This window comes from Benincasa hispida, unplaced genomic scaffold (genome assembly GCF_027475165.1).
Source record: "Benincasa hispida cultivar pf3 unplaced genomic scaffold, pf3_genome.v1.1 HicScf218, whole genome shotgun sequence".
In the NCBI taxonomy this organism is placed as follows: domain Eukaryota; kingdom Viridiplantae; phylum Streptophyta; class Magnoliopsida; order Cucurbitales; family Cucurbitaceae; genus Benincasa; species Benincasa hispida.
In genome coordinates, this window is record NW_028326292.1 from 2,955 (window position 1) to 18,246 (window position 15,292).

General features: G+C 32.0%; 2 protein-coding genes across 2 annotated transcripts; both read left to right on the plus strand.

The window, feature by feature from the left end:
* The first annotated feature begins 4,814 nt into the window (after positions 1 to 4,814).
* LOC120082848 (uncharacterized) lies at positions 4,815 to 7,447 on the plus strand. The gene is made up of 2 exons (XM_039038187.2): positions 4,815 to 4,955; positions 5,140 to 7,447. Exon 2 carries the CDS (start codon positions 5,178 to 5,180, stop codon positions 7,137 to 7,139), a length of 1,962 nt encoding a protein of 653 aa, XP_038894115.1. The 5' UTR covers positions 4,815 to 4,955; positions 5,140 to 5,177; the 3' UTR covers positions 7,140 to 7,447.
* On the plus strand, positions 4,817 to 9,180 carry LOC120082849 (ATP synthase gamma chain, chloroplastic). The gene is made up of 2 exons (XM_039038188.2): positions 4,817 to 4,955; positions 7,547 to 9,180. Exon 2 carries the CDS (start codon positions 7,916 to 7,918, stop codon positions 9,035 to 9,037), a length of 1,122 nt encoding a protein of 373 aa, XP_038894116.1. The 5' UTR covers positions 4,817 to 4,955; positions 7,547 to 7,915; the 3' UTR covers positions 9,038 to 9,180.
* The last annotated feature ends 6,112 nt before the right edge of the window (positions 9,181 to 15,292 follow it).

Consider the following 15,292-nt stretch of genomic DNA (forward strand, 5'->3'; position numbering starts at 1 on the left):
TTATACATATATATATTATTTATTAAATTAAATTTATTTTAATTTATTTTTAAAATTAAAGGGAGGGAGTTACGACTTTCTTCCCCTTAATTCTCTAAAAAACGTGGGGATGTGGGGATTTCTTTTTTACGGTCTATTCATTATTCTTCACAGAAGATATCACATAATCATACTTTGTGTGTGTTTTTTCTGGGTTTTCCTATAGAAATCTTCCCTGCAAAATCTCTTCGCGAATTCTTCCTCCCTCTTCCCAAAAATATCAGAGCCCACGGACTCCTGAGAATTCTCATACCCTACAGAGAATAGGAGGCTCTCTTTTGGTGGTGTCCAAATCTTTGGAATTACTGTACTTCTTGTTCGAGGAGATTTGGCGAGTTCGTGACCGGATCGAGAATGAGTTTCGTGAAAACTTTTGGCTTCAAGAGTAAGTAATTGTTTATAACCCTAACCATTATTTCTCTAAAAGCATACTGTAAATTTTGTATAATGTATATTTTGTTCTCTGTAATTTTAATTTTGTGAAAATTGGGAACTGGAATCGACCCTGCTTCCGTAATGGACCTTACGGTTCCTTAAAAAATGAAATCTATCACTACTACAAAATTCAGTATACACTACACTTTAGTTTAGAGATAATACCGTGTTTTTTAAAAAAAAACCATAGTCTAATATTGTTTATATTTAACTAACCATAGTCTAAAATAAATACAATCATTTTGAGACTACGTTTAATAAAAACCATGGTCTAAAAGCATGGTATGAACTACGGGTTCTAAAAACCATGGTCTAAAAGTAGAGTATGGACTACGGGTTTTGAAAACTGTAGTATCAATGTTATCTTTATACAACGGTCACTAAAACCCCTGGTCCAAGATCCTAGTGCATACCACATATATATAAAATCATGGTCTAAAGTATATTATGAACTACGGGTTTTGAAACCCGTGGTCTAAAAGCATAGCGTTGATTGTGAGGTTTAAAAACTATAGTGTAACTTTTATCTTTACACCACGTTAAATAAAACTTATGATCTAAGATTCTAGTACATACCATATGTATATAAAACCATGGTCTCAAAGCATATTATGGACTACAAGTTTAAAAACTATGGTCTAAAAACATAGTATAGACTATGGGTTTTAAAAACTATAGTATCAATGTTATGTTTATACCATGGTCAATAAAATCCATGGTCTAAGATCCTAGTATAGACCACATGTATATAAAACCATGGTCTAAAGGTATATTATGGACTACGGGTTTTAATAGTCGTGGTCTAAAAGATTTTTTAGTTTTAAAAACTATAATATAACTTTTATCTTTACACCACCTTAAATAAAACTCATGGTCCAAGATTCTAGTACAGACCATATGTATATAAAACCATGGTCTCAAAGCATATTATGAACTATGTGTTTTAAAAACCATGGTTTAAAAATATAGTATGGACTACGAGTTTTAAAAACTATAGTATCAAATCAATGTTATCTTTATACCATGATCAATAAAATCCATGGTTCAAGATCCTAGTATAGACCACATGTATATAAAACCATGGTCTAAAAGCTATCATATTATAGACTACGAGTTAGCCGTGGTCTAAAAGCTATGCCTTTTAAAAACTATAGTATAACTTTTATCTTTACACCATCTTAAATAAAACGCATGGTCCAAGATCCTAGTATAGACCACATGTATATAAAACTGTGGTCTCAAAGCTATTATGGACTACAGATTTTAATAGTCGTAGTCTAAAAGATATGAGTTTTAAAACTAGTATAACTTTTCTCTTTACATCACCTTAAATAAAACTCATGGTCCAAGATTCTAGTACATACCATATGTATATACAACCATGGTCTCAAAGCATATTATGGACTACATGTTTTAAAAACCATGGTTTAAAAGCATAGTATAGACTAAGGGTTTTAAAAAATATAGTATCAATGTTATCTTTACACCATGGTCACTAAAACACATGGTCCAAGATCCTAATACATACCACATATATATAAAACCATGGTCTAAAAGCATATTATGGACTAGGTGTTTTAAAAATCGTGGTAACAATATATGTAATTCTTTCAAGTTGCTTTCGAGTTAGAAAGTAATAAAAATCACATTTCAAAGGTTTTGAGGTGGCTTGCACATGGTCCTCATGTTGAAGTAACTACATATGAAAGTTATACGATTAATGGAGTTCACTATCATACAAAGAGTAGAGAAGATATGCACTCTGTTCAAAATAACGGAGTTATGTTAGTGGCTAGAACGATGCAAATATCTAGTGCTAAAAATAAGAATCTGATTACCTCTGATATGTCATTTTATGGGATTATAAAGGAGATTTGGTAGTTAAATTATAATATGTTTCCTATTCCAATGTTTTTGTGTGATTGAGTTGAGAGTAAAAATGGTGTAAAAGTCAATGATCTTGGATTTACCTTGGTTAATCTTAATCGAATTTGTCATAAGTGTGATACTTTTATCGTGGCTACCCAAGCTAAACAATTTTTTTTTTTTATGCAGAAGATCCTATTGATTCAGAATGATCTGTAGTACTTGGAACTTCATCAAGGAATATGATGATTTTGATAACGATGATAAATCAAAAGAAATAATACTACTTACAAATGAATTTTCAAATTCTATGCCTTCTGTTATTGATTCATTTGATGATGTTGAGATGTCATATCTTCGAACTGATTGTAATGGAATGTGGATTATGAATAATGATTTAAATGAAGGTACTTAACTATTATATATATATATATATATATATCTTATGCATTATTGTATAATGTACTAATGTTTTTTTTTTCATTTTCTTATGTTTCTAATTTCGTAGATCATTATGGCGCAAACTAATGATGATAGTGATAACGTTCCTTTATCACCTCAGTCTAATGATGTGCCTTCAAAAAGAAAACGAGAGGACCAACTTTTATGCACAAGTTGATTCCTATTCGTTCAACTAGTGAACGTTTAGTTGTTCAATCTAATGCTAAAGAACAACTCATGGAGAAAATGTAACACAAATGCAAAGTCAAACAGGGTCTTTTGTACGTAATCACATCCCTATTACATTTAAAGATTGGCATTGTGTTCCGCTTGAATTGAAGAATAAAGTTTTTTAGTTGATTCAAGTAATATAATTTCATATTAAGATAAATAAATATTAAATCTTGAACACTCAACATTAAGATAAATAAGTATTAAATCTTGAACACTCAACATTTCAGATTAAGATAAATAAATACTATATCTTAAATAATTTCATATTAAGATAATTTAAATTGGATTATCTCAGTCACAATAATTTAATTTTAGTCTCAATACTCAACATAACACCCAAATAATTTAAGAAAATTAAATTAAATTTTATCTAAAATTTTGGAATGTTACACTTTGTATGACTGATTAGGGTTCTTTTTCCCCCAATTTTATCATAATAAGAAAAATTGACAATGGTGGACTCCTCACAAGTCCGTGGTTTATACTCTTCATATCAAATGAGTTTTCTACGTATAAATTGTGTGCTCTTTGTTTTTAGTCTTCCATAATTTTGTGGTTTATTGCTGTCCATTATTGGTTGATTGCTTAATGAGTGGTGTTTTGAAGAACAATTATTTGGTTTATTGTTTTGGAGAAAATTTTATTGGGTGGTTGTTATATTGTTTGGATCCTATCAATAAGGATACGGAAAAAAAAAAAAAAGTTGAAATGAAATTTAGAAAAAAAATCCTATTTCTTCCAAATCTAAAAGATTCAAGCTATGTTTGTAATTTCACTAATTGATTTAGCCACCCATACAATTTCTCATAAATATACTTTATACTAATATTTTAAATATAATGATTTAATTGATAAAAATGAAAACAATCACTTCAATTTTATTTTTTTTGGTTACCTGACACCTTTTTATTAGGGGCAACTTGGATTGCACAAAATATGGGTTACATCCAAATTTTTTTCATTTTTATTTCAATAAGGCTAATCGTCCAAACGAAAAAAGTTGAGTATATAATCGTTAAGTTAAAATTTTATAGATTAGACTTATTTACAATGGGATTACGTTTAGTGTTATAATTATTTGATAATATATTTTATTTTATGTATTTTTAGCATAATTAACATGGATTGTTTAGAAATTTTGAACACCTAACATAAAGACAAAGAAGACAGATTAATTTTGTGGATAATATTTTTTTGTATTATTATTATTATTTGATAAAAAAGGAAAAGGTAAAAATTGAAAGTTGAATTTTTAAAATATTATCGAAAGATAAATAACGTACCATAAATAGTTTCTTTATTAAATATTTAATAACATTCGATTTTTTATTCTTCAATTTGGACAATTAGTTAATAAATATAGTTCAACTGAACATGTACTAACCAAAACGTTAAAAGTTCGAATCATCAATTTGTATAATTAATTAAAAAAATAAATGGTAATTGTTTTAAGGAAAAAAAAAAAGGAAAGAAACAACTTAGGGCAATTTAATGGGCTGGGAAAATAATGGGCCGAAAGGCGTGTTGTACTTGAAGCCTCAAAGCCTGTAGGGCATATCTTAGCCATGTAATAGACTGATTGTTATTACGACAGTTCCGACGCTCCATTATTTTCGCCGCCACTGAACGGTGGGGCTGGCGACGGTATCGGTAGTTTCCGACGGAACTGAACTGGGCCGCGGGGGAAAATCAATGGCTGTGAATCCTTCAGTGGCGAGTTCAACTTCATCTTGACGACAGTGGACGTGCTTCCTCCGCAGTTCGCTTCTTCTCTCTTGTTGCTGTCGAGTTCCAATTGCACGAGAGAGATTACCAAGGTTCCAACTTCCAGTGTTGAGAGCAGAATGCGAACTGCAAAGGTTTGGAGAAGTTGTATGGCATAGTGCTTTGTGTTCTTTGATTCCTATATCCTCTGCGCTCTCTTTTGAGAAACTTGGGAGGTAAGATACTGTTGTTGATAACTAGGTTGTCATATTCTCTGACTTATATTTCTTGTTTGTTATATTTGAATGAATTAGGGTTTTTATTTTGCTTCACACCATTTAACCCTCTTAATGAACATGTATATTGGTGTATTTAGAGATTTACTTAGTTGGATTTCTCTTCGTTTTGTTTTGCTTGCAGATATTAGGATATTTCATGAACTAGGTTTTCAGCATTCTATGGTTTTTAGCTTCATTTTTCTGAGGGGAAGTTGTGTTTTTAGACGAGGTTTCCATAAGGGTAAGAAGCTTTTAAGTCAAAGCACTGAGGATATCATTTGTAAAGCAATTTGTGTTAATTTAAAACAGAGAAGATGGAAGTTTTTAGAGCAAGTATCACCTAGTCTCACGAGTTCGTTGATCTGTCGTGTTGTTCGCGAGTTTCGTAGCTCTCCACAGTTAGCTTTAGAATTCTACAACTGGGTTGAGGCGAGAGACAACTTTTCGCACTCATTAGAATCTTGTTGTACCTTAGTTCACGTGTTAGTCAATTCCAGAAATTTTAATGATGCCTTGTCTGTCATGGAGAGTTTAATGCTTAAAAATGGTAAGCCGCCATTGGAGGTTCTGGGAGGGTTGATTGATTGTTACAAAATTTGTAATTCAAATCCTGCAGTCTTTGATGCTCTGGTGAGGACTTGCACTCAGTTAGGGAGGCTGGAAGGTGCATATGACGTAATAAAAAAGTTGAGAAATGAAGGTTTTTGGGTTTCGATTCATGCTTGGAATAACTTCTTAAATCAACTTTTAAAGTTGGACGAGACTGATAAGTTTTGGAACATGTATAAGGAAATGGTTGCCAGTGGTTACAGTGAAAATGTGAATACTTTTAATTTGATTATTTATGCTTTATGCAAGGAATGCAAATTACTAGAAGCAATTTTTGTAGTTTATTTGATGCTGCAAATTGAAATTTGGCCTAATGTTGTCACTTTTAATATGATCATTGATAAAGCAAGTAAAATGGGTGACATGGGTCTTGCTCTAAAGCTAGCAAGGAACATTGGGGTAATTTCAGGAAGAAGTGTATCACCTAATATAGTTACGTATAATTGTATCATTAATGGATTCTGCAAGATAAGAAGGTTAGAGTCTGCAAAAAATGTTCTTGGTGAAATGATTAAGCTGGGAATAGATTTCAATGTGAGAACATATGCCATTTTGATTGACGGGTATGCTAGAAAAGGGAGTTTGGATGTGGCATTTAGGTTGTGTGATGAAATGGTTCAAATGGGCTTGATTCCAGACACTGTTGTATATAACTCTATCATCTACTGGCTTTACATGGAAGGAGAATTAGAAGAAGCTTCGTTTTTATTATCTGACATGATTAATAGGCATGTCCTCCCGGATGAGGTTACCTTCTCAATCCTTACAAAGGGTCTTTGTCTAAATGGACATCTCAATAAAGCTTTAAGAGTTCATGACCACATTCTCGGAAGAAACCTTGTAAAAGATGCTTTTACTCATAATATTCTCATCAACTATATGTTACAGAGCCAAAAGGTAGCAGGTGCCAAGCAACTACTGAGCAGTATGATTGTTCGTGGTATCAAACCTGACATGGTTACTTATGGCACTCTGGTTGATGGGCATTGTAAGGAAGGAAAAATCGAAGCTGCAGTTAAGATTTACGACAAAACAATAAAGGCAGATGGAAAATGTGACTTGGTTATATATAATTCTATTTTAGATGGTTTGTGCAAGCAAGGTTCAATCGATGCTGCCAAACTCTTGGTAGACAAATTACAGCAAAACGGTTTCCTCGATACGGTTACCTATAACACATTACTACACGGATACTGCATCAATGGGAAGGTTGAGAAGGCTTTTGCACTGTTTCTAGAGATGATTAACGTGGGGAGTTTGGTGAACATAGTTACTTACAACATAATGATTAACTTTCTGTGCAAGATGGGATTGATTCATCAAGCCATGGAACTGATGAGAGCAATGATTAGCCAGGGGATAGTTCCTGACCTTATAACATACACGACTCTCATCACCAATTTTGTTAAGAGTTGTGGCTCTGAAGATGTAATTGAGTTACATGATTATATGGTACTTAAAGGAGCCGTTCCTGATAGGCAAACATACCAGTCTCTTGTGAGCCCCTGCCTTCAAGAAAACGTTGAAGGGTAGCCGCATAGCACAACTGGCACATACCTTCAGATTGCAGGAGTAGGATGAAGGATTCCAGCAAAGACGTCTCACATTCTCAATCGAACAGGAAATTTTACATTTGCTGCTCCAGTATTGTATCATATAACCAATGCAAGTGTTTTACCCCTAATTTTTTTCTTATAATTTTTTGTTGAAATAGGTAGTCTTATCCAATGTTGTTAAATCGATCAAATGTAAGCTATTACTTGTAAATTTAATTTTGGCACTTGTAAATTCTTGTCTTTTCAAGTAGTAAATTTACATTTCTGGTTCTAATTATTCAATAATTCTTGCCTTCTTGGATTATGGTCTCCAATTTCCCAGAAATCATCCAACTTTCGCTGTAATTCTTCTTTAGTTTTACTGTTTCTCATACCTTCTCTCAGGTCTAATTCCAGGATTTAAAAGGATCGGCAAGATTTGCTTAGAGAATATTCGCAATAACTAGAAAAATGGTAGAAAACTCAAAAACCTGTATCCACATTTAGTCCACCATGACAGATAAAATGACGGGCCCACCTTAAATGAATCAAGAACTTGCCTCTGGCCATCTCAACTGTCGAAATCATTATCCTTAAGCCTCATCCTCTCTCAGTGTTTTACTCCACTCATTTCTCACTCCTTTCTTGCGAACGAGAGCCACCCTCGCCAATGAATGAAGATAAGACTTTACCCCAAGAATAACCTGAACCCCTTCTTTGCAGCCTCTCTTCACCGCCAAACTAGAGCTCACCTCCCTCCTCGGCTGCTAAACCATGTCTTGTTCAAATCTGACTATGTGGGTGTCTTCAAAACCCACTGTTTCTGATGCATCTTCCCTTTCTTTCCGCTCATTTTTGAGCCCTTTCCAGCTCCCTTCCCAGAATTCAAGCCCTGCTCGATCATGGTCGGTTTCTCCAATCCATTGCGGTCTTCGGGAGCTTCGAGATCGTATCGATTCGGTGAAGAACACCCAGAAGATCACTGAAGCTATGAAGCTTGTTGCTGCTGCCAAAGTCCGCAGAGCTCAAGAAGCAGTTGTTAATGGAAGACCCTTCTCAGAAGCTTTGGTTGAAGTCCTTTACAACATCAATGAGCAACTTCAAACAGAAGATGTTGATGTTCCTTTAACCAAAGTAAGACCTGTTAAGAAAGTTGCATTAGTTGTTGTCACGGGTGATAGAGGTCTTTGTGGTGGTTTCAACAATACCATCATTAAGAAAGCTGAAGCCAGAATATCAGAATTGAAGGCACTTGGTCTTGATTACACTGTCATTAGTGTTGGCAAGAAGGGTAATTCCTATTTCCTTCGCCGACCTTACATCCCGGTCGATAAGTTCCTTGAAGGTGGCACTCTTCCCACAGCTAAAGAAGCTCAAGCAATAGCTGATGATGTTTTTTCACTCTTTGTTAGCGAAGAAGTTGATAAAGTAGAGCTTTTGTACACGAAATTCGTGTCGTTGATAAAATCCGATCCTGTAATTCACACTCTTCTTCCACTCTCACCCAAGGGTGAGATCTGTGATATAAATGGAGTATGTGTAGATGCTGCAGAAGATGAGTTTTTCAGGTTGACAACAAAGGAAGGGAAATTGACAGTGGAAAGGGATTCAGTGAGGACAAGCACATCAGATTTTTCACCAATTTTGGAGTTTGAGCAAGACCCAGTTCAGATCTTGGATGCTTTATTGCCTTTGTATTTGAACAGCCAGATTTTGAGGGCATTGCAAGAGTCATTGGCTAGTGAACTTGCAGCTAGAATGAGTGCTATGAGTAATGCAACTGATAATGCTTCTGAGCTGAAGAGAACTCTGTCTATTGTATATAATAGACAGCGCCAAGCTAAGATTACTGGAGAAATCTTGGAGATTGTTGCTGGTGCTAATGCCTTGACTTAATTTGATGTTTGTGTATATCTCCTCCCATGTTTGCTTGCTTTTTCCTCTTCCTTCCCCTTACATACATCCCATGTTTCTATATTCAATGATCTCATTCAAATTATGCAGTTTCTATAGAATATATGCAAATTGTAAGTCTTTCATGTTCTGCTTCTTCACTTCTGGCTAAGTTTATATTCCCTTGGAACTGTTGACTTTTAAATGATTCTCATAATCATTTAGTTTTATAAACATACGTCTACCTGTTAGTTTCTTTGTTTGATTATTTACTTGTTACTCGTGGCTTTAAAATTCAAGCCACATTTTGAAACTAAAAAATGTAGTTTGGTTATGAATTCCAGTGTACTTTATTATGAAGGATGAAAACTATTGTAAAGATTTATCAAAAGACAAGCACAATTTACAAACATCAAAAACTAAAAATCGAGCCCCCGTTTGATAACTAGTTTATGGATTTTGGTTTTTGAAGATTAAACCTATTTTCTCCTCATTTCTTACAATAATTTGCATCCTTTTTAAATACAATTGTTGAATTCTTAACCAAATTCTTAAAAAAACTTTTTAAAAGCTATTTTTTGTAGTTTTCATATTTTGATTTGGTTTTTTAAACCATTGGTAATAGATAACAAAGGAAGAAATTTGGAGAGGGAAGAAGTGTTTATAGTTTTGATTTTTTTTTTTTTTTTTTTAAAAAAAAAGTCAAATAGTTACCAAACGGACTCTGAATTATTATCAAATGAGCCTATATTATCTTGATTTTATTAAGTCTTCTTGTGTTTTAGTATTTATTCTTTCGAATGGTTTGTACTTTTCTTTTTTTTATAAGTTCAACGTATACATGAATAAAGATATGAGTTTTTTCATTTCTTAATTGCATGTGTTTTAACTAGTTGAGTTATGCCTAGGTTGACAACTATTTGATATAGTATTTTCTCAATTTTTTTTTTCAGGTAAAATGTAAAATTTGGGTTTTGTTGTGTGTCTTCAAAAAGGAATTTTGGATTATTATTTTAGGCAAGTCTAAAAGCAAAGAGCCTAAATATGTTAATTGCAATACAAAAATACAATAACAGCGACTGCGATATTATGTTATAGAAGTTTAATACCAAAATATGATACGCACAAAAGTTTAGCAAATGGAAGAAGGTTTATATTTAAAGTAATTGAGGCTAAATTATATTTATAAAATGAGCTTTTGTTTTAAATGTAAAATTTCGATAATCATGTAAAGTTTGACTTGTATGCTTAATTGACAATTATGAATTTGAATAAGTTTTTAAATTATTATTTTTATGAAATGTCTGAGAACCCATGCAAATAATGTTTCGAGGCAAAATCAATATTACTCTGGTTGGGGTTTGTACCATAAACTCATGGTGGTAAATATATAAACAAATTATTGATAATTAATAAAATAATTTGTTCTTTTATTATGTTGCATAATTCAAGTGAGGGTTCGTCCTTTTATTTGTTCAGGTGTATTTGTTCGGGTGAAAGTGGCTCGAGTCATCGACTCAATAGATCTATCATCTTTGGGATTTGATCGGGTGGGAAACTGGGAACATAACTTCACAAGGTGGAATTCCCTCTTTTTGGTTAAGGTAAGTAGATTAGTAGTTTCCTTAAATGCTGACTTCGAGACTTAAACAATAGTGTCTTACCCTCTCACTGATCCGAGAGGGATTTAGTTTATGATTGGACCATAAAAAAAATATTCACTAGTGGATTTGTGGTACTTTAAGAATAAAGAGGTAATTATAGGGGTAAACAAACATTTAACCCAGCTGTAACTACGGACAACTCGTGAAAGATTTACTTATGTGTAATGGTTATATTTATGGGCGTAACACGTTTTACAATACATAAGAGTGCAACTATGGGTAAGGGGTATTCACCATTCGGTTTGAGACTCAAACCAAACCGAACCGTAAATTTTAAAAAGTGTAATTTCTAAAATGGAACCGAGTTGAACCGCATATAAGTAGTTCGGTTTGGTTTGGTTTCCAGTTTTTTTTTTTTTTTATGTTTTCATATTTTCTAAATTTCTAAGATTTGAAACAATGTATTTAAAAATATAGTTTTGATGGTTAATTTTGAAATTTAAAAACAATAAAAATTAAAATATTTAAAGTTTAATAATAATAATTACAATTAATCATTATTTGCCATTACTAGTCTAGATTACTAATAACTAGTTTAGCAATAAACTTAAAAATTATTCTAAAGTCCAAAAATATAAATACTACAAACATAAAAAATTTATCATCATGCAAAACATCATTAGCTACTCTATTTTTCAAAATTTTATATATATATATATCAATTTTATAACTTTAAAATGTTATAATTTAAACATGAAATAGTTTCATTCTTTTCATTTATCAGGTTTTATTAGGTAGAATATATATAATTTCTATAAAATACTAAACACACACACATATATATATATATATATATATATATAAATAAAGAAAGAAAGTAGATAATATTTCTAGAAATGTATATCAATATTAAAATGAAATGTAAATACAATTAAGAAATTTTTTAATAACATAGTGAAAAAGTGAAAATTATCTTAATATTTAGAATTTGAATATCCTTTCTACTAATATCTTATCTTCCAATAAAAGGGAATCGAATTATTAGTTTATTTATATAATAAATAAATCTAAGACTAGAATGAGAATTAATATTAAAACTAATTTATTATTTATTATTAATAAATAATAGTTATTATATTAACTATAAGTTGTTGGTTTTTGGGGCCTTAACCTCAAATTAATTAATTTTAGTTAATTAATATTTTGATGATAACAACTTTTATTTATTGATAATTTGAGTTTTAAAATATTTATTGAGTTCGGAACAATGATTCCAACGCAATTTGAATCGCCCAAATTGGAGCTCAAACGAAGAAGATGTAGGCTAAACAAACTTAATAAAAAAATTCCGAGCTGATGACGTGACATAAGTTTTCTCCAAAGTGAACCAACTAAAAGGTGCCTCTTGGAGCAATGGAGGAGCAACACGTGGTGGACTTTTGATTATTGGATTGGTTTTTAAAAAAATGAATTTAAAAGGAAAACGTAATTAATGTTATTTTATCTTTGTGTCTAATAGCTAGTTTTGAACACATTATGAGTTTTATTTTTTTGTTAGATTTTTAAAAATAGAAAATGAATTTAAAAAAGAAAAATAATTTAATATTATATTTTGTTTGTGTCTAACGGCTAGTTTAATTTAAAATCCCTACTAACAATTTTTCCTTTTTATATAAACTCATCTTCTCCTCCAAAATCACAACAATAATTTTTATTATTTCCAATCCTCCATAACTCATTAAACCACCATTGTTGCTCTCTCTCCAATCTTCAATTTCTTCTTGAGAGAAGTATTTTATGTTGTGAGGATTGATTCATTGAGTGCTAAATTTGTAAATCCACTCTTTTAGAGAGTTTGTCGAGTGTGCTATTTATTTTTCTAAACTATTGTAAGGGTTGCTCTTCCAGAAAAAGAACCATTCTAACGTGATTCTCAATTGTGAAAAAGATCGGGTTTGTTCTTGCGTCCGAAAAAAAAAGTTGTATGATTTGACTCTAAGCCGTAGAAAGAGTCAAGTTCGTAGTGACATATCTAAGAGAAGTTTGAGAAGTGGATGTAGGCCGATTGTGTCGAACCACTATAAAATTCTCGGTGTCAATTTTTCTATCTCTCTCCTATTTATTTTTGTAATTAATTTGTTATTATATTTTATTGCTTGAAATTAATTGTAATTTTTGTTCTTGAAATTAACTGCTCATATTCGATTATTTTGATTGGTTGTTCTTAAATTTCTATATCAATTACCAATCTTGTTATTAGAATCGAACTAAGTGCTTTAAAGTAGTACTATTAACTTCTTAATTATTTTGGGTTGAATTTATTTGCGTGAATTTATTGTTTAAATTACTTATTAACAAAAAAAAATGTTAATTTGTTTATTTGGACCCACATTAGTAGAAAGTTTAAAATTATTTTGATTAAATCCTATTCACCCTCGGGTTGCTATATTAATCCTGCATAAGCGTCTCTTATTCAAATCATTCAAAATACCTTTCTTGACATGATATAGAAATTTCAAACTAAAAAAATATATAGAAAAAAATTGCGTCCAATAGGATTTAAACCTATACCAAAGTTTTAAAAGACCTCTGTCCTATCTATCTACCACATCGGGATTCACAACCAAATGTGTCTTTATTCCAACCACCACGAAAGCTCCATATAGATGGTAGGTCGGTTCACTTGAAGAGAATCTTTTCTATGATCAGACTTGACCATGTCGTACATTGTTCGAGTTAATGTCCTAAATCGAGTGTATTTTGTAGTTTTTAAAGACAAATTATATATCTAATAAAATAAGAGGTATTTTATTAATGTTTAGACTATATTAAATCAATCCAATAAAATAAGATCCAATATTATTTTACGAAACTTAAACATAGTGACATACAGATGGATCACGTTTAAGTGATAATCTAAACGGTTTGTAGTAGATGAATAAGAATGTGTACCTTATCCTAGTGACACTACGAATACAGTCTGTTTTCTAGATGTTACAATTGTTGTAAAGTGCTACAAATGATCTAATCTTGACCGTTCATGTGGAGACATGCAAGTAGAGGTGTTCTATACAAAGAGTTTGTATAAGACTAGACCACGAAATGAATAGTCTCTCTATATAACACTGTTGCTAGAAGAGACTTACAATTCACAAGGATGACCATATTGTTGGGATTGATGTCCTAATTATCTCGGAGTCTCGTAGTTTATAAACTTCACATTGTTATTAATAAAATAAGAGTTATTTTATTTGCATTTACTCATATCCAATAAACAAAGATTCGTGGTTATTGTATGTAAACTTAAGCATGCATATGAGATATACAAGTGGATCATGCCTTAAGTAATAACCTAAAAGATCTGTAGTATAAGGATAAAGGAGGGATACCTTATCCTAATGACACTACTGATACGACCCATTTTGTAGAGGTTTACAAGTGTTATGAACTACTACAGATGGTCTGATCCTGACCATTCATGTGGAGACATGCGAGCAGGGTGTCTTATACAAAGAGTTTGTATAAAACTGGACCACGAGATGATTAGCCTCTTTATATAACGTCGTTGATACTTGAGACTTACATCTCATTTAGACGACCATAGGTGACATGACCTTAATTCTTAGTGTTTTGGGAACTCCTACCTATGAGGGCGGTCCTTTGATTAGTATGGGTGAGAGTGGCCAGATTGTCAACTCAACAAACCTACCTTTTTAAGGATTTGTCTGATTAGGGAGTTGGAAACTCAGTTACACAAGACAAAATTCACTCCTTCCCCGAAGCAGGGGTAAGTAAATAGATTGCTCCCTTAAGGGTTGGGTCTTGAACATAGTGGCAACATCCTCTCTTTGGAAGAGAGGACACAGTCATAGTAGGACTATGACTTATTGTTCATTAGAGGAATCAGTGGTACTTAAAGAGTTAGATGTAACTACAGGGGCAAAACGGTAAATTGACCTAGCTGTACTTACGAGCAATTTGTGAAGAGTTATTGCACTGTTGATTGGTTGATATAGACACAGAAATATATCTATAGTGAGAAGAGTGTATCTATCGGTCTTTAGTGGAGTGTCCGCCAGTTAACAGCTGGTGGATCTCGTGACTAAAGAGTTTAGTCAATTATTCACATACCGATGGAGCTTCAAGCTACAGGTCTATAAGGTCCCCTTGGTAGCTCAATGGATTCCAGTTGAGAATCAATTCTTGGGGTTAGTTTGAAGTGTTCAAATTAACAAGAGAAAATTCAATTATATATGATATAATTGGTGTGATGTATAAGATACATCAAGTGGAGGAATTAATGTAAATATGATTTACATTAAGTACCATAAAAAAGAAAAAGAACTATGGTTTGTATGTTTCATGAGATGAAATATTAAAACTATAGGTTATAAATATAATATGGTAAGTTGGTTATCATATTTATTTATAATAAATTAATTATATGATAATTAATTTCTTTTTCTCTAATAACCGATTGAGTAGGAGGTTATTGGTAGTTTTATGATAACCGTGAGATAAAAGGAAAATTTGTTTTCCTAAAATTAGAGCTACTTCATTCGAAAAGAACTCACGAATTAAGCTATCAAGTGAAAGAGTTTCATTAAGCGATAGCTATGTAGAGACTAAATGATCGTGCAACTTTGACTATACG

What these genes read in the sequence shown, in the direction of transcription:
- LOC120082848 (XM_039038187.2), top strand. Translation starts at nt 5,178, where the DNA reads ATGGTTTTTAGCTTCATTTTTCTGAGGGGAAGTTGTGTTTTTAGACGA.
- LOC120082849 (XM_039038188.2), top strand. Translation starts at nt 7,916, where the DNA reads ATGTCTTGTTCAAATCTGACTATGTGGGTGTCTTCAAAACCCACTGTT.